General features: G+C 39.8%; 1 protein-coding gene across 2 annotated transcripts in view; it reads left to right on the forward strand.

Annotated features, from left to right (window-relative positions):
- rgs22 (regulator of G protein signaling 22) overlaps window positions 1–13,513 on the forward strand; it is a 96,567-nt gene extending 83,054 nt beyond the window's left edge. For both annotated transcript variants that reach the window (XM_062980139.1, XM_062980140.1), the window contains 2 exons: window positions 370–504; window positions 12,025–13,513. In XM_062980139.1, coding sequence (XP_062836209.1) covers window positions 370–504; window positions 12,025–12,041 — 152 coding nt within the window. In that variant the 3' untranslated portion in view covers window positions 12,042–13,513. The remainder of the gene's footprint in view (window positions 1–369; window positions 505–12,024) is intronic.
- The last annotated feature ends 5,002 nt before the right edge of the window (window positions 13,514–18,515 follow it).

Raw genomic sequence — 18,515 nt, forward strand, 5'->3', positions numbered from 1 at the left:
CAATAGTCCTGAGAGTACTTCCATTAAAATGATTGGAACTTGCTAGTCGCCTAATGTAAATTTCATTGATTTCGAAGAGTTTAATCTAAGTAGAAATAACATTGGATTTAATTCTTTTATTTTAATTCTCATGAATGAAGTGTTTTACCTTGATACTGTCAATGAAAGTTTGTTTTAAAGCTCCAAGTGAACACACACAGCTTATTTTTAGATTGTACTACAATTTCTTACTGTCCATCTCATAAATTTTAGCATCAATTCTGTTCCACGCATTCTGTTGATCTGAGTTATGTACAGTTGAAATTGTTAATGCTCTAAAATTCTTGGATGATCTGCAGTTTTCAAATATTCCTTTGTTGGTGGTTACAGGGATGACCACCATTTTCCCACTGAAGGCTGACCACCACGTGGCCCACCCAGTGCCTGAGCGTCCGGCTCACTCAACACCCTTCACCTCAGCCTTTGTCAGGCAGCAACGTCCCTATCAATCCAAAGACAATGAAAGTAAGTTTCACATAAAAGTTGATTAATCCTTCTTTTTGGAATCAGCTCAGCAAACCACGGTTTTCCACTTCTATTAAAATTCCATGAAATATTGTTCATTCATTAGCCAGTCCTCAAACCAGAAGAGGCTTGCAATGGTTCAAGAAGTAAATGCAGATAGACTAGAACCCTGTAGGGTCTAGAAGGCTAGACTATATAAAACTACAATTTCAATAATTCCATGGCATTGAGCCATAGCAGTTAAAGTTGATGTCAAACTGCATTAATTCTACAGTGTAGATACCAACCAAAGACTATTCACTAGTTCCTCGTGTACCACCCAAAACTTCCTTTCAACCATCTGGGAAACCCTAGGGACGTCTTTGTGTGCTGCTTTGATAGTTTATCTGCTGAAGAGGGGAGACAACTTGGGTAACTGTAAAGATGTCATGATCATTGTGTTTTATTCATGATTGCTATGTTTAGGTTGACTGTTTAAGGTTATGTATTTCAGCTGTTTTTGTACAGAAGCTGGGAACCTCTAAGGCACGGCCAGGAAAAGGGGCGTGGCTTCACTTTGCTGGTGGAAGCCTTAGAATTCAAAATTTAGCAGTTGGAATTGGGCAGTTGGAGTTGGTCGGTTGAGCAGAGCAGTTGGTTCTATTCAGTGGGAAAGGAGGGTGGTCGAAATAAAGGGATTGTGGGAGGAAGTTGAGCAGCTAGAGGGTTTTAGCGGAGAAGGGCTAAAATTGAAGTTGCTGAGCCTTTAGTAGGAATAACTAAAGAGCTGAGGTTGCATCCCTAAGTCATAGAAGGACTAGGGTTAACCAGTTAAACTCCCCAGTCCAAGTTTGATCGGGTACAGATCAATTAAGTTTAAAGAAGGACAGTATTCCTGACTGAAAGAAACGAGTCTTATAAAGCTAATACCATACTAAGCTCAGTGAAACGATTGAAAAGTCTTGCAACACTTACTGTATAGAAGTAACATCGTTCAACTTAAGTTATAACATTCTTGCAACCATCAAGCTTTGTACTATAAAATAAACCAGTTACTGTTTCATCAAATGTTGCTTATTGTTTGAGCAAAGCATCTTTCAAAGGTGGTGGCAGCGATAACATTGAAAAGTAAGATACATAGAGGTAGAAGGTGAACCCTTCGCATAATTGGTGGCAAAGGTGGGATCCGAAGGGATTCCAATCCCTGTCATCACATCAAGTCTTCACATATTTGGTGGCAGCGGTGGGATACGTGTAACAAAGACTAATTCAGTGCCTGGGATACGTGTAACAAAGACTAATTCAGTGCCTGGGATACGTGTAACAAAGACTAATTCAGTGCCTGGGATACGTGTAACAAAGACTAATTCAGTGCCTGGGATACGTGTAACAAAGACTAATTCAGTGCCTGGGATACGTGTAACAAAGACTAATTCAGTGCCTGGGATACGTGTAACAAAAAACTGATTCAGTGCCTGAAATTCGTGTGGCAAAAGTCAGTTTGGTGCCGGAGATCAGCTTTAGGTAAAAGGGCTGAGGTAAACTTTGTCTGGAAATGGCCACCAGAAAACAGAAGAAGTTGGCAGAGGAGGCAGGAGAGCTTTCCTCCTCAGATTCAGAACAAGTAACCTTGTCTGAAATGTCTCTCAAGTATCAATTAGAGATGAAGAAACTAGAGATTGAGGAGAGACAGAGAGCCCGGCAGACTGAATTGGAATTGGAGTTGAAAAAGATGGAGGCTCAGCAAAGAGAGAGAGAATGGGAGGAGAAGCAAAGAGAGAGAGAATGGGAGGAAAAAGAGAGAGAGAGACAAGCTGAGGAGAGAGCCAGTCAGGCAAAATTAGAGTTGAGGAGAATGGAAATAGATTTGGAGAAACAAAGATTGACACACTCTCAACCTCACGCTGATACCCAGGAAGGAGATTTGAGAGCTGAAGCACCTGATGTAATTTTAAAAAGGTTTCCCAGATATAACAAGGAAGATGATATAGAAAAGTTCCTCATATCCTTTGAAAGGTGCTGTAAAGATTTTGAAGTGAGTGAAGACAAATGGATGTTATATCTGAGGCCACAAATTAGTGGAAAGCTTCTAGAAATATACAGTGATATGGCTGAAGACACTCACAGAGATTATAAGATGTTTAAACTGCAGGTACAACAAAAGTTTCAGTTGACGCCTGAATTTTACAGATTAAAGTTCAGAACTTTAAAGAGGGACAGACACCAAAGTTTTGCGCAAGTTGCCTCAAAGCAAGCACAATACTTTGACAGCTGGGTGAGGACTTCTGAAGTAGATTCCTTTCTGCAACTTAAGGAACTATTGAAGCTGGAGCAGCTCTTTCACCTAGTTCCCTCAGAATACAGATGGCTAATTCAAGACCGAAACCCAAAGACAGCCAACGAAGCTGCAGTAATGATTGACCAGCTAATTACCTTGAAAGAAGGCTTTAGGAAGGAGGAAGAACCAAAGGAGAAAAAACCTCTAAAGCCGACGTTTTACCCTCACGCACGCACACCGATGCAAAGGGGAGGTTCAGGAGAAAACACCGCCTATAGGAAGCATGAGGCAGTTGCAGGCCAAGCCAGGCCTGAGGAAAAGATAAAATGTTACCATTGTGGAAGGCCAGGGCATCTTAGATACCAATGTAACTTAATCAAGAAAGACAGGTCCACGTTCTTTGTAAATAGAGCTCCAATAGAACAAGAAGTGGAACCTGAAGTTAAATCTAGAAGCCCTGATGTGAGGCCAAAAGAAAAACAATGTTTATTTATCCTTTCAAGAGAAATCTCTGAAGACTATTTAGAATCTATTGTCATAGATGAGATACACACGCAGGGATGGAGAGACACTGGGTCGGATGTCTGCATTATACGTCCTGAAGTGGTCCCACAGAGATACCAACATCCCTCTTCAGAGATAAATTTAAAGGGAATAGGTCCATCGATACCAACCCCTGTAGTATCCTTACCCATCAAGTACAAAGGCTGGGAAGGATTATGGGACTTCGCAGTCTGCGCGGATATCCCATACAAATGTTTGATTGGGAATGATTTAAATGGAAAAGTTAGGAATTGGCAGAAAGAAGCTGATAAACATGAAGGCAACATGGAGGTCCACACTCCAAAAGCCAAGTGTTTAACCATCCAAGCTAGCTCAGAGCAACTTCCTGAGTCTAGTTCGAACATCACTGAGTTGACCAGCGGAATGGAGGGAAAACAAGAGATACTGCGAGAGCAGCTAGCAGATGAAACATTACAACCTTTGTTCTTGCAAGCTCAGAGCGCCACAGGAACAGAAGAAAGTAAAACTCCTAAGTTCATACTTAAGGAGGGAGTTTTATACAGGAAAAGTACAAGCCATAAGACTTTGAATAAGCCAGAAACACGTACCCAAATAGTGGTACCTGTAAACCACAGGAAACAACTGTTAGATGTGGCCCATGACAACCCACAAGACAGCACTGGTTACTCGCCTTTTGAACTGTTATCCGGAAGGAAGGCTTGTGGACCCCTTGATTTGATCAGAGAGCACTGGGAAGCAAGCCCTACACCAGATCCTGTTCCTGTCGACGACTACATCAAGGATCTTCAGTCAACATTAAAGATGGCCAGGGACATCGCCCAGGAACATCTTATGGCGGCCCAGGAGCAACAAAAGACCCGGTACGACGCAACGTCGAGACCCCGAGACTTCAACGTCGGAGATGAGGTCCTGTTTTTAACACCCAACAAGAACAACAAACTACAGATAGACTGGACTGGACCGTGGAGGATCGTCAGGAAGCAGAACCATGTGAACTGTGACATCCTAGATGAACAATCAGGGATTGAGAAACGGGTGCATGTAAATATGATTAAGCCGTATGTAAATAGGTCAGCAAATGTTTACTGTGTAGTATCAGAGGAAGATACAGGTCCTTTTTCATTTTGGGAAGGTAATAGGGAGATACATAGAAACTTGGATCAAGTAACCATAAATTCAGACTTATCTCCATCACAACAAAGAGAGGTTAAAGGAATCTTGGCTAAGTATAAAGTCATGTTTTCGGATTTACCCGGGAGAGTGCAGGGAGTGCAACATAAAATATGCACCGGTGACGCCGCACCGATAGCATCCCCTCCCTATAGGGTGACGGGTAAGATAAGCGAATGCATAGAGCGAGAGGTCAGGGAGATGTTAGATTTGGATATAATCGTGCCATCTAACAGCCCTTGGGCTTCGCCCATAGTGTTAGTAAAGAAGCCAGACAAAACCGTAAGGTTTTGCATAGATTACCGGCGGTTAAATAAAATCACCCAAAACGACATGTATCCGATGCCCCGTTTGGATGATTTACTAGAAAGAATTGGAAAAGCCAAATTTATAAGTAGTATTGATTTGACTAAGGGGTTCTGGCAAGTGCCTATGGCACCTGAAGACCAATCCAAAACGGCCTTTAGAACTCAAGGGGGACTCTACGAATTCGTCGTTTTACCATTTGGTTTAAAAAATAGTCCCGCGACATTTCAGAGGCTGGTAGACAAAGTTCTCTACGGCTTAGGTGAGTTCTGTTTAGCCTACATGGATGACATAGGTATCTATAGTGATTGTTGGGAAGACCATCTTAAGCATCTTGATTGTGTGTTGGGCAGGTTATTAGAAGCTGGGTTAACTATTAAAGCTTCTAAATGCAAGTTGGGAAACCATACGTCTAAGTATTTGGGACATATTATAGGTGGAGGGTGTATCAGACCTGATCCTACCAAGGTCAAAGATATACACCAATGGCCAATCCCGAAAACAAAAAAACAAATTAGATCATTTCTTGGTTTGGCCGGATATTACCGAAAGTTCATCCCGTCTTTCAGTAATTTAGCTGCCCCATTATCAGACCTTACAAAAAAGAAACACCCAAACCAAGTAATATGGTCTCCCAAGTGTCAGGAATCCATGGACAATTTAAAAAAGGCCCTTACTTCTGATTCGGTTTTAAAAGCCCCAAATTTTGATGACCCATTCATTTTAACTTGTGACGCTTCAGACACTGGACTAGGAGCAGTCCTAAGTCAAATTGATGAAGATGGAGAGGATAGGCCCATACTATTCCTCAGTAAGAAGTGGCATTCTAATGAGCTTAGCATGTCCACAATCGAGAAGGAATGCTACTCAATAATTTGGTCCATAAAGAAACTGAAACCATACTTGTGGGGAAGGAAGTTTACGTTACAAACTGATCACGCACCCCTAAGATGGTTGGATAATGTAAAAGGGACCAATAACAAATTATTGAGATGGAGTTTGTCACTACAGGACTTTACATTTGATATTAAACATATAAAGGGCAAATGTAATGTGGTAGCTGATGCTCTATCCAGAGCACCTTGATCGGAAGACTTACAGGTTTGTATTTAGAGTTTAAGGTATGATGTTATGTTTATGTATAGATATGTATTTTGTGTTACTCTCTATTATTTTTGCTTATTCTGGGTCTAGAAAAAGCAAAAATAATCTTTCCGGGTTGGAAGGTATGTAAAGATGTCATGATCATTGTGTTTTATTCATGATTGCTATGTTTAGGTTGACTGTTTAAGGTTATGTATTTCAGCTGTTTTTGTACAGAAGCTGGGAACCTCTAAGGCACGGCCAGGAAAAGGGGCGTGGCTTCACTTTGCTGGTGGAAGCCTTAGAATTCAACATTTAGCAGTTGGAATTGGGCAGTTGGAGTTGGTCGGTTGAGCAGAGCAGTTGGTTCTATTCAGTGGGAAAGGAGGGTGGTCGAAATAAAGGGATTGTGGGAGGAAGTTGAGCAGCTAGAGGGTTTTAGCGGAGAAGGGCTAAAATTGAAGTTGCTGAGCCTTTAGTAGGAATAACTAAAGAGCTGAGGTTGCATCCCTAAGTCATAGAAGGACTAGGGTTAACCAGTTAAACTCCCCAGTCCAAGTTTGATCGGGTACAGATCAATTAAGTTTAAAGAAGGACAGTATTCCTGACTGAAAGAAACGAGTCTTATAAAGCTAATACCATACTAAGCTCAGTGAAACGATTGAAAAGTCTTGCAACACTTACTGTATAGAAGTAACATCGTTCAACTTAAGTTATAACATTCTTGCAACCATCAAGCTTTGTACTATAAAATAAACCAGTTACTGTTTCATCAAATGTTGCTTATTGTTTGAGCAAAGCATCTTTCAAAGGTGGTGGCAGCGATAACATTGAAAAGTAAGATACATAGAGGTAGAAGGTGAACCCTTCGCATAATTGGTGGCAAAGGTGGGATCCGAAGGGATTCCAATCCCTGTCATCACATCAAGTCTTCACAGTAACAAAGAAGCATCCCATCTCAGCTGCACAGGGAAGAGAAATGAGGATGATCACCTCAGCTGAGAGTGACCTTTTGTCCTTGTCTCCAAGCTTTGTCATCTTAGTTGTCTTGCCCCTCCTTCCCCTCTAGGCAAGGAGTGGTGGTGGTCCTGGAACCAAATCCCAGCAGATACCAAGGGCTCACTGTATTTATTATTATTATTATTATTATTATTATTATTATTATTATTATTATTTTATGACACAGCAAACAAGATAGATATGCTGGATTTTATATCACAAAATCACAGGTTGAACACTTCCCAAGTGTTTAGGACTGTGTGATGTATTTTTGGATGATGCACGCAGATCCCAGTAGGGTGGCCTTTTGCAGTTGGCAGATTGTAATTTTGTCCATGTCTATTGTTTCCAAATGTCGGCTGAGATCTTTTGGCATAGCACCCAATGTGCCGATCACCACCGGGACCATCTGTACTGGTTTCTGCCAGAGTCTTTGAAGTTCAATCTTGAGGTCCTGATAGCGGCTGAGTTTTTCCTGTTGTTTTTCATCAATGCGACTGTGATGTCTGGTGTGTTGTGTTCCAGAAATTTGTCAGTCTGGATTCGGAAGTCCCACAGTATCTTTGCGTGCTCATTTTCCAGTACTTTTGCAGGTTTGTGATCCCACCAGTTCTTTGCTGCTGGGAGATTGTACTTGAGGCATAAGTTCCAATGAATCATTTGGGCCACATAGTTGTGCCTCTGTTTGTAGTCTGTGCGATTTTCTTACAGCAGCTGAGGATATGATCAATGGTTTCGTCAGCTTCCTTGCACAGTCTGCATTTTGGGTCATCAGCTGATTTTTCGATCTTGGCCTTAATTGCCTTTGTTCTGATGGCTTGCTCCTGGGCTGCAAGGATCAGGCCTTCTGTCTCCTTCTTCAGGGTCCCATTCGTGAGCCATAGCCAGGTCTTCTCCTTATCAGCTTTTCCTTCAATTTTGTCAAGCAACTTTCCATGCAATTATTATTATTATTATTATTATTATTATTATTATTATTATTATTATTATTATATGTGGTATTATTTCTCTCAAAGCTGCTCAGCAATAAAACCAATATAATAAACTTTTAAACCTAAAAATATCAACTTAAACATTAACAGAATTAAAAATAAACAGTTAAAACCCATATAATCAGGAACCAGAACAATCTACTATCTATGGGTGAGCTTGGAAAACTTATTTTGAAAGGTGAATGCTCCTAGAATCCTTGGCCTTTATGGACACTGGTCATACTCTCTGGGAGTCTCTGGGAGCTTCATCATAAAATACATTTTCCCAAAAGGAGACGTTTTGTTTTGTTTTTACTGCCATTTGGGACTGTTCACGGTTTCAACAATGTATTGTTTTCTCTACGTTTCTTGGATTTTAGAACTTTAGAAATTTTTGACTTTTTCTGTCTTTTCTATTATGTGAGCTTTTATTGTATCTGTTTTAATTTTTGTAAGACACCATCATCCCACAATTTCTTAGTCATAATGGTAATAATGATTAAATAATTACAATGAGTAAGGATTAACAACTTTGTTAGTCATAGAGTTGGGAGAGATCATATGGGCCATCCAATCAACCCCATACCATGCAGGAATATAATTGCTCAGAGTTTCTTCAATGGTTTCAAAGTCCTGATGGACTGCTAGGTTTTTCTTGCGTTGTTTAATGATGTTCTTTCCCCCTCCTTGCAAATATAAGCCGGTCCAGCTGTATTTGCAGGCTGGCCATGAAAGCTCTGCCCTGTTGCTACAGCATTTTCACTGACACTCTCTGTGTTTCCATCCGAGTTGTGTTGACTTCATACTCTTGTCATCCCACTCACAGCGTGGAAAATCTGCTCATGTGGGGCTTGCTGCCTCTCCCACTTGTTTTGCCAAAGTCACACTAATCATTGGCTCTGGTACAGCTTCATTTTATTTCATTATCACTGATTTCCCCATCTGCACAGTGAAATCATGCCAACACACCAGGGCTCTCACTTGCAAATATTAACATTTTCACATGTTTTAGGTATTATTCAACCAGAGTTCAACCCTTTCAAGTCTCATCTGTTTTGTTTGGAAATAGTTAATAAACATGTGCTACGCTATCTACTGAAATAAACCCCAGTTCTTTGGCTGAAGCTTTACTTGGATGAACCCCACTAAGGACTGTGGTAATTATAGCTAAATCCTATACTGTACTTATTCATGTAGAAATCAAAATTTCAAGAGCATGAACATTAATTTGAAAGCTGGGATTGTCCTGTTCCCCCTTCTGATTCACCACAGAATCCAGAGGACCCCATCAATGTGACTAGGTCCCTCGTCCGGTTAAATTAGATAGGACATGCCTGTGAATGAACACAAACAGAATCACAATGATATCTCTAAAAGAGATTCCACCTAAAAATCAGGAAGAATGTATTTTCTGGAAGGGCTATTTGATTCAGGAATGGATTGCCTTAAAGTGTAGTAGACTCTAATTCTCTGGAGGTATTTAAACAGAAGTTAAATGGCCACCTCTCAGGAGTGTTGTAGTTCTGAATTCCTGTATGACATCTGGTCATAGAGTTAAAAAAGGACTGCAAGGACCATCCAGTCTAATCCCCTGTAAGATAGAATATCCACAGAACTGAAGTCTTGCGTCCAAGTAAAGTGTATTAAGATAGCCCTCAGTGGGGCTCACTTGTAGGTAAGTAAACATTCAGCCCAAGAGCTTATGGGCCGAGCTGTGACACAGGCTATTGAGCAGCTGCAATAAATCACTCTGACCATGAGGTCATGAGTTTGAGGCCAGCCCGTGGCAGGGTGAGCACCCGTCAATTAAAAATTAAAAATAGCCCCTGCTCGTTGCTGACCTAGCAACCTGAAAGGTAGTTGCATCTATCAAGTAGGAAATAAGGTACCACTTATAAAAAAAGTGGGGAGGCAAGTTTAACTAATTTATGACCTGAAATGAGGAAGTGCCATCATAGTGGATGATGAAGCAGCTGCTCCCCCCTGTGGCTAGAATCGAACATCCCCTCAGAAGAAGGTTAAATTGCCTCTGTGTCTGTCTGTCTCGGTCTCTGTTTGATGTGTTTATGGGCATTGAATGTTTGCCCTATGTGTGTATAATGTGATCCACCCTGAGTCCCCTTCAGGTGAGAAGGGCGGAATATAAATACTGTAAATAAAATACTGTAAATTATGCTTTAAAATGTTTAGAATATATTAAACTAAAGCCACCCTTCCACATTTGCAGGTTTAACATTTGTGGTTTTGATTATCCACGGCTTTGATCAATATGTTCTCTCTAAGGCCATTCTGAGTCCCGTTAGGGGTAAGAAGGGCGGGATATAAATGAAGTAAGTAAATTAATAAATAAAAAATTTCTAGGGCCTCCAGTCCAATTCTATGGACATCATCCATAGTCATGCTGAAGAACCCAGAGATCCTTGGAGAGCTGTCCTTTCTGATAAAAACTTAAAGGGTTTTCCCATTTTCATTGGGGGTGGGGGTCTTGCACCACTAACCTCCACAAAAGTAGATTGCCTATTGTATTTTCAACTGAAACTGATGGGATTTGAAAGGGCTTAACTTTCACCAGATACTTTAACTTTGATGAAAACTATAATCCCATATTTGTTTGGAAGTGAGAAGCAGCAAGTGGCTTCCATGTCAGTCAGGTAACTCTACATTACAGTTTGAACCTCAAAAAAGGCTATCCTAAACATACGTTGGGAATAGCTCAGTTCAGACTAAAATTTAAAGATGTAGAAAGTCCCATTTGCCATTAAAAATACGCTGCCTTGATGAACCATACCTTTTTGCCATTTGGTATTCCATTCATAGGAAAGAGTTGTTTTTTTAGAACCAACTAGACTATGCTTGAGATTTTATTCAGGCATGCTAAAGTTGACAGCTGGAAATTCACTATGCCTGTCTTTTCACATTGTGTCTACATAAATCAATTTCAGTTTGAATTGACACATTTAAAGGTTTGTATTAAATGTATATAAATTAAATACCATTTCTAGTACTTCATAGTTTTTTTTGTACAGTTATGTAAGATAATAAAATTATCATTATTTACTTAAAATAATTAATATACTGAAAACGATTACTATCCAATAGTTTCTCCTTAAAGAGATCAGACAAAATCCAGTAATAACAAACTATAAAATGTGCAAAAACCTAAGTATTTAAGAGGACCCAAAATTCTGATTAAAAAGAAAAAAATAAAGCTGAAAGCAAGCAGTAATATAACATTGCATGATTAATATGTGGTGTTATGGCAGGATGATGAATTTGAAGCAAAACAGACCATAGCATAAGTGGCCAAGAACATATTCTCATAGAGCAGGACCCAGTTTCAATCTCCAGATTGGACCAAGAGAGACTTTCCCTTGAAACCCTGAGGAGTCATGGCTGGCCAACACTGACAATATCAGTTTAAGTCAGGAATAGGCAAAGGGCAGATTGTGAAATGCATGTTCCCACGCATAGAGGTGGTTTTATGGCTCCAGGGGTATACAATAGTCCAAAAAAAAAATTGGAATATGTCTTGTTTTGCTCCCAAATAATCTCGGGGAGTGAGGAGGACAATTCCTTTAGATTTAGAGGCACCCTGAACCTCAAAAATCAAAATTTTGCTTTTTAAAAAAAATGCTTCAAAATGCTCTCTAGAGCCACAAGGAAGACTCAAAACTCTGGTGCTGCCATATTCCCTCAAGGGCATTTGGGATCTACTTGTATCTCCCAAACTGGCTGGTTCCTTCAGGTGTGATGAAGATCTCTGTCTCATTGCCGTCCATTCCTGCTATGATTGTCAGCTTCTGGATTTGAAAGAGTGACACTGCTTCCTCAGGCACCAAAATTCCTTGGGCTGGTCCTGTCATAATGCATACCAGGCACATTCATGCTCTTTGTCATACCTTAAATCAGTTCTTTGGATTCCTATGTGTTCATATTTTTTTGAGCATCACAAGTGTCATTTTTGTTGATTAACTGCTATGAATATCATATAAAAGTTTGTTCTGGCACCAGTTGTCCCGCTAGCCATATTCACAGGTGAGAAATGAGTGGAAAGAAGGAATTCTCAACATTTGGGATGAATTTTTTTAAGTACACAATCTGACTGATCTCATTTGAATTTTTAACCATCTCTGCAGGAAACTTTTCTTTTTCATAGATATGTCACACTTTATTTCATAGTAATGCTTCTATGTTTTTCCTTCTTCACAGGAACTCCAAGAAATTAAGGAAGGCGATGAAGAAATTATACACGGATTTGCAGCCATTGTAGGAATAAACCAGTGCAGGTTATTAGCTTTTGCTCATGTTCAGAGAAGGTTGACATCTGTCTTGTAATAGAGTTGTTTATGGAAGAGAAACGGACTCCAATGGCAACCTTATTTATTGTGGGATTATGTCATCGTTCTTTTGGTTTTGCAAAGGAATTATAGTCGAACAAGTGTTGGTAAGGCTAGATTTGGACTCAATGACAGGTCACGCACATTGCATTAAAAAAATTCAGTTCCCTGTATTTCTAGATAGGTTTTGGCGAGACTCTTGATTGAAGCAGTAGAGTCAGTGATTCTCAAATCTGGTTCTCTGAATGTGCTAGATATTATACTTCAGAATCCTTGTCTATTGTTGGCCATGCTAGTGGGTCTTCTGGGAGTTGAAGTCCAAAACATCTGGAGGACCAAATTAAAGACCATTACAATAAGCAATATAGAATTATATGGAATATTTTGCATATCATAAGTATCTTTGTTCAACCTCCCTTTGAAATTTACATGTTGTTGCAGTTCAGTCAAGGTTAGCTTGAGGGATCTAGGTGGCATCGGAGAGTTTCACTCATTTGATGATTTTGCAGGGATTTGCATAGCATTGAGATATAGTAAAGTGGTGCCAAACTACATTAATTCTACAGTGCAGATGCACCCGAAGATACAAGGAAAATTCCTATATCTGAGTCATATTTTTTAAAAGTAGGGCTAGGATGCACCTGGCCTTCCAAATATTTTTAGGCTGCAGTTTCCATCAGCCATTATTGGAACAGCCAACTGTGAAGAATGCTGTGAGTCACAATCCAACAATATCTTCAGAGCAGGTGGGAGGAACAAAGACAAGTTATCTAGTCCCATTTTTAAAGCAAAATTTAATTCTTGCTATAGGTTGCAAATTGAACTGCGGGTAATAACAAAAAGAAAACCCTTTCTCACCATTCTGGTTCAGTGATGAAGAAATTCAGCAATGTTGACTTAGTGTAGGTTAATCTCCAGACCGATCTGAACTGTTCCAAAAAAAGTGAAATTTCTTGCTACAGAAAAATGCATTTATTACTTTTGGGATGTCCTGGAAAAGCAAGGAAGAAATAAGATGGTAGGACAAATAAATATCAAGATTTCTTAGCACTATAGGAAATTGGCTTATCATAGGTCTCTTTGTCTTTGTTACGACTGTTCTGGAGATCTGGGTGCTTTCTTTTTTAATGGTACAATATTCCAAAAATCTTAGTGTTTTAACATGAAGACTCTGCTGTCTCCCTTCCACCAGTAAACAAAATTATAGAGTAACACCATCCAATCAGTTGACACTAGAGAAACATTATCCAGAAAAGGGTTTGTTTTGTGTTTGTTTGCCTGTTTGTTTTGCTGTGATTTACCTGAAATTATTTTCTTTAAAGTTCAACTTCTACTTAGAAATAAAATGTTTTTGTTTATGATGGGAACTGCCTCTGGTTGTTCTATGAAAAGGGCAATGAGATTTTGAGTCTCAGTTTTGGCAACAGGTAGAAGAACAAACAGAAATGTTTCTTCCAGTTGTTTTCCTCCTATATTAAAATGCTATCAGGACACATTCTGTTCTCTGTTAGCAGAAATTATTGCAATGAAGAAGTAACACTACATGCAAGCAACTTTCTCCCCCCTCTTTCATCAAATGTGTACTGTAAGAGAAAACAATAACCGTCCCCACATTTCTGATACAAAATACTTTTCCAACTTCGCAACAAATCAATGGATTTGGACAATTTCTGGATTTCTATTTTTGGCTGAAAGCTAGCTAGAAAAGGCTTGTTTGTTTCGGGGAGAGGGATTGTGAGATTGAAAAGGCAACAAATGTTTACATGGAGTTTAGAGTGTGGGGAAGGAAAGTAGTCCAAAATGTCATCTTTTTCTCCCAAAATGTGGGTGCTCAAGGATTTTGAGGAACTGAAATGTGACTTTAGGTGCAGCAAAAGTGAAGTTTGAGGGCCACATTTCCCCGCATTTTGTATCCTTCTTAATAAGATCTCAGAAAAGCTAGTAGTCCTACATAAAAAATACTCTCATAGGTACACAATTAAATTGGAAACACTGATCATCAAAAAATTTAAACTTATATGCTATACATCTAAAATCACAAATATCTAAAACCATAAAGCCCAAATATTTTCATTATTATTGTTGCTTAAATAATTTAAACAAATATGTGTTTTGAGGAGGCACCCATTGTTGGAATTTTTAATTGTAGACATGTAAAATAGTGGTTCTGTTTTTACTGCTTTGCAGAATATAAGGTGTCTTATATCATACGGGATGGAGCTGTGAATTAGTAGCTGAACTTTGGGATAAGATATGTTAATCAGCAAATAACAAACTGCAGCATTACTCCAGATCCTGGACCACCCTTGCAGTACAACTTCCCAGTTGTGTTAAAAGATTAATTTCATAAGAAACTTACAAGAGTTCACAGACCTCAGGGTCTAGCCCTTTTCTCCTGTCCTTGGGCTAAAGGAGAGAAATCTCATAGTAATAGAGATTCATTAAAAAAAGGAGTATCTATATATACTTTCCTTATTTGTTATACAGGTTCTTTTTCATTTGAGTGGCTTTTGTTGAATACTTTCAAATCTTCTCAGACTTACAACAACCATATGACTGAGTGGGGATTCAAAGCCTGGTCTTCTGACTTTCAAACCATTAAGCCATGCTGGTTTTAAGGTCATTGATCATGCTTGGGTCTCAGGCTTCAGCACCCAGGCTTCGGGCAGAGATAGCCTTGACCTGGTAATTCTAGGATCCTACCATGTGGTGAAGTTTTTGGAGGCTTTCAAGCAGGTTAGGGCTGCCATCTGTCAGGAATGCTTTCTGTATTCCTGCATGGCAGATGGGGTTGGACTGGATAACCCTTATAGTCGCTTCCAATTCTATGATTCTATATCAGACATATGGGCAAACTTTGGCCTTCCAGGTGGAATTAGGGATTGCAGGAGTTGAAGTCCAAAACACCTGAAGGGCCGTGGTTTGCCTATGCCTGATGTAGAGGGATGAATTTTGCTTCAAAGAGAATACTGACTCACCAAGTACTTGGAAGAAAGAGATAGTTTTTAAAATGCAAACGACACTGATTCTTTTGGGGGGGATGTTTTTGTTTTGCAAATGAATAATCTATTAGTCATGCTGAAATAATTTCAGGCTGATCTTATTTTCAGATAGGGGGAATAGGGTTTTTTATGGCAACACCCTGCATTAGCATGTTTTGAAGTTTATTCAGAAGGCTGCAAGGGAAGGATAAATCAAAAAGATTGCCTCGGTCTACTGAGAGCTATTTTGGATCTACTTCAGTGAGTCCCAGGTTTATTCTAGATTCGGTCAGGTCCAATGAGGTTCCACATGATAGGAAAAACTGGGAAGATGACAAACAGCTGTTGTCGGGTCAGAAATGGCAGTAGGTGGACAAAGAGCCTGACAATACGACAAGGAAGCCTCAGGTTTTCCTATGACCACACCAAGCAGCAGAGAGGAGACAACGTGGATATTTATGTGGAACATTTATCTTGGATATAGCACAAATGTGTTAACATTGCCAAAAAAAGAGCAATTTTCGAGAATGAGAGTAGCAAACTTGCTTGTCTCATGCACATTTATCATTCCCGTTCTGTCACAGGAAATTAAGCATAAATAGTCTCATTAAGATGAATGAGGTATGCAAACATCTGAAATGAAGAAAATCAGGTTTGTTATTGCTTGCCAAAAGACCCGGACCATCTGGTTTATTTGGGTTAAACTTTCTACGAAGCTCTGAGATTAAACCCCATTACGAAGTGCTGGCATGGGAAAGTTGCAGTCCCCCTACTCACGAATCTTTCTCAAATCATTGGTTAAGAAATCCCAACTTAACAACAAGCCGTGTTTTTAGTGACTGTGGCAATCACTGGTAACCATCAACATGTTGATTCATCATTTCCATTTGGTCCAAAAAAAATTACACAAACTGATCCCGCATTATTTTGTTTGTATCCACTGTCATATGATTACCCCAAAATTAAAGCATGCAGTACTTTGAAACAACTTCAAAGGGCAGTCTTGCACTTCTACTGATTCAGCCTTTTTTTATGGGTTCATGTTTTCCATTTGGCTCCAACATCTTGTTCTTTCTGGTGCTGTTCTAGAATTTCATTTATATATATTGCATCTCTGGCTGGTGAGACAATCTAATTAATTCTGGGGTGGGGGCTAGGGATCGCAGCAGTCCCATGTTGTCTCTATAGGGGCAGAAAATAGTGGATGCCGCAATCCCCCTCCCCATTACGCATATTCTACCAGACTGAAGGTGGCCAAGTCTGCCTTGGGAAAACGTGTACCAAATTCATTCAATCAAAATATATTCGACTCAGACTGTTTACACTGTTATCTCCTGCCAGTTCTGTTAATCACCGTGCTCAAACATGTCAATGCTGAGGGAACACGAGACCCACAACTTCTTAATTAGATTCTTTTTCTAACAAAACAATAAAGTAGAAACAGGCCATTTTGCAATGAGAAAAGGTTGATGCCAAGGACTATAGAGTCTAAGATGGTGATTCAGAGGAGGTTTGCTCGTGGGAGCATCCATCCTTTTCCCCCTTTCTCCCTTGCCATGATGTCATGGCAAGAATGAGCTCAATGCAAAAAGCAAACAATGTCACCAAGAATATTGTTATGGTTTCAAGCGCAGAAATATTAGTTATAGAAACAAAAGAACTCGTGTGAAACTTGTTTGTTACAAGATACAATGTTTATGGCTGCAATCCTTTTAAGTAATTTATACTGGAGTAATTGTGAGTTATGCCAGCCTCAGTGCTTTCTTGAAGTTGTTCGAGGAGATATCTAGTACAGGCAATCTCCAAGTTACAAACAACTCATAATTAAGAACGGGGCTGAGACAACAGGAAGTGAGAGAAATCCATCCCTAAGAAGGGAAATTCACTCTTGAAAGAGTTATCCTGAGGAAAAGGAGTCTCCAATGAAGTTTATTTCACAACAATCCTTGTTTCCAAAACAAGCCACATTTTTCAAAATCAGTTCTCAGGGACAGAAAGTGAGGTGGAATCTTCTGCACAGAGGCACAGGCAGCAAAATAAACACCACAGAGATGTTAATCCTTCCCTATGCTTTCCAAATAATAGGTAAAAGGTAAAGGTTTTCCCCTGATGTTAAGTCCAGTCATGTCCGACTCTGGGGGTTGGTGCTCATCTCCATTTCTAAGCTGAAGAGCCGGCATTGTCCGTAGACACCTCCAAGGTCATGTGGCCGGCATGGCTGCATGGAGCACCGTTACTTTCCCGCCAGAGAGGTACCTATTGATCTACTCACATTGACATGTTTTTGAACTGCTAAGTTGGCAGAAGCTGGAGCAACAGTGGGCTCTCACTCCGCTCCCGGGATTTGAACCTGGGACCTTTCGGTCTGCAAGTTCAGCAGCTCAGTGCTTTAATGCACTTCGCCACCGGGGCTCCTATCCAAATAATACACTTTATTTATATTCCACTTTATTTCCTTGGAGGGACTCAGAGCAGATTGCAGAATACATATAATACACATAAAAGGCAAACATTCAATGCAACAGTGAATGACATACAATATACAGACAAAGGTAAATGTCTTCCCCCTTTTCGTCTCTGGCGTCTAGAGGCGATACTCAACTCTGGCCATGAGGAGGTGCTCTTGCTCCATTTTTCCATGCCGAGGAGCCTGGTGTCCATAGACATCTCCGATCATGTTGCCGGCATGTCTGCATATCTGCATGAGGCACCCTTTTACCTTTTATCTATTGATCTACTTGCATTGCAAGCTTTCGAACTGCTAGGTTGGCAGAAGCTATGGCTGACAGTCAGCCCTAGCTTCATCCCAACTTGTGTCTTTGAACTTTTAATCTTGGTTGGCAGATTTCCTGCAGCTCGTGGTTTAACCTTCTGCGCTGCCACGGCCCAAAGTTTATACAGTAGAGTCTCGCTTATCCAACATAAAACGGGCCAGCAGAATGTTGAATAAGCGAAAATGTTGGATAATAAGGAAGGATTAAGGAAAAGCCTATTAAATGTCAAATTATGTTATGATTTTACAATTTAAGCACCAAAAACATCATGTTTTACAACAAATCGACAGAAAAAGCAGTTCAATACACAGTAATGTTATGTAGTAATTACTGTATTTATGAATTTAGCACCAAAACATTGCAATATATTGAAAACATTGACCAAAAAATTGGCTACTAACAAATTGACTGCAAATAAAGATAGAATTGCATAAAATGAACTTACAGGATCAACACTGTTGGAAATTACATCCATAAAAAGTTCAATCCTGGCTGCCTAGAGAAACAGCTGTGGATCAGGGCGGGGGGCAAACTGCATTGGATAATCCAGAATGTTGGATAAGCAAATGTTGGGTGAGACTCTACTACAGTGTTCCCCTGAAAATAAG

Source organism: Anolis carolinensis, chromosome 4 (assembly GCF_035594765.1).
Source record: "Anolis carolinensis isolate JA03-04 chromosome 4, rAnoCar3.1.pri, whole genome shotgun sequence".
Classification (NCBI taxonomy): domain Eukaryota; kingdom Metazoa; phylum Chordata; class Lepidosauria; order Squamata; family Dactyloidae; genus Anolis; species Anolis carolinensis.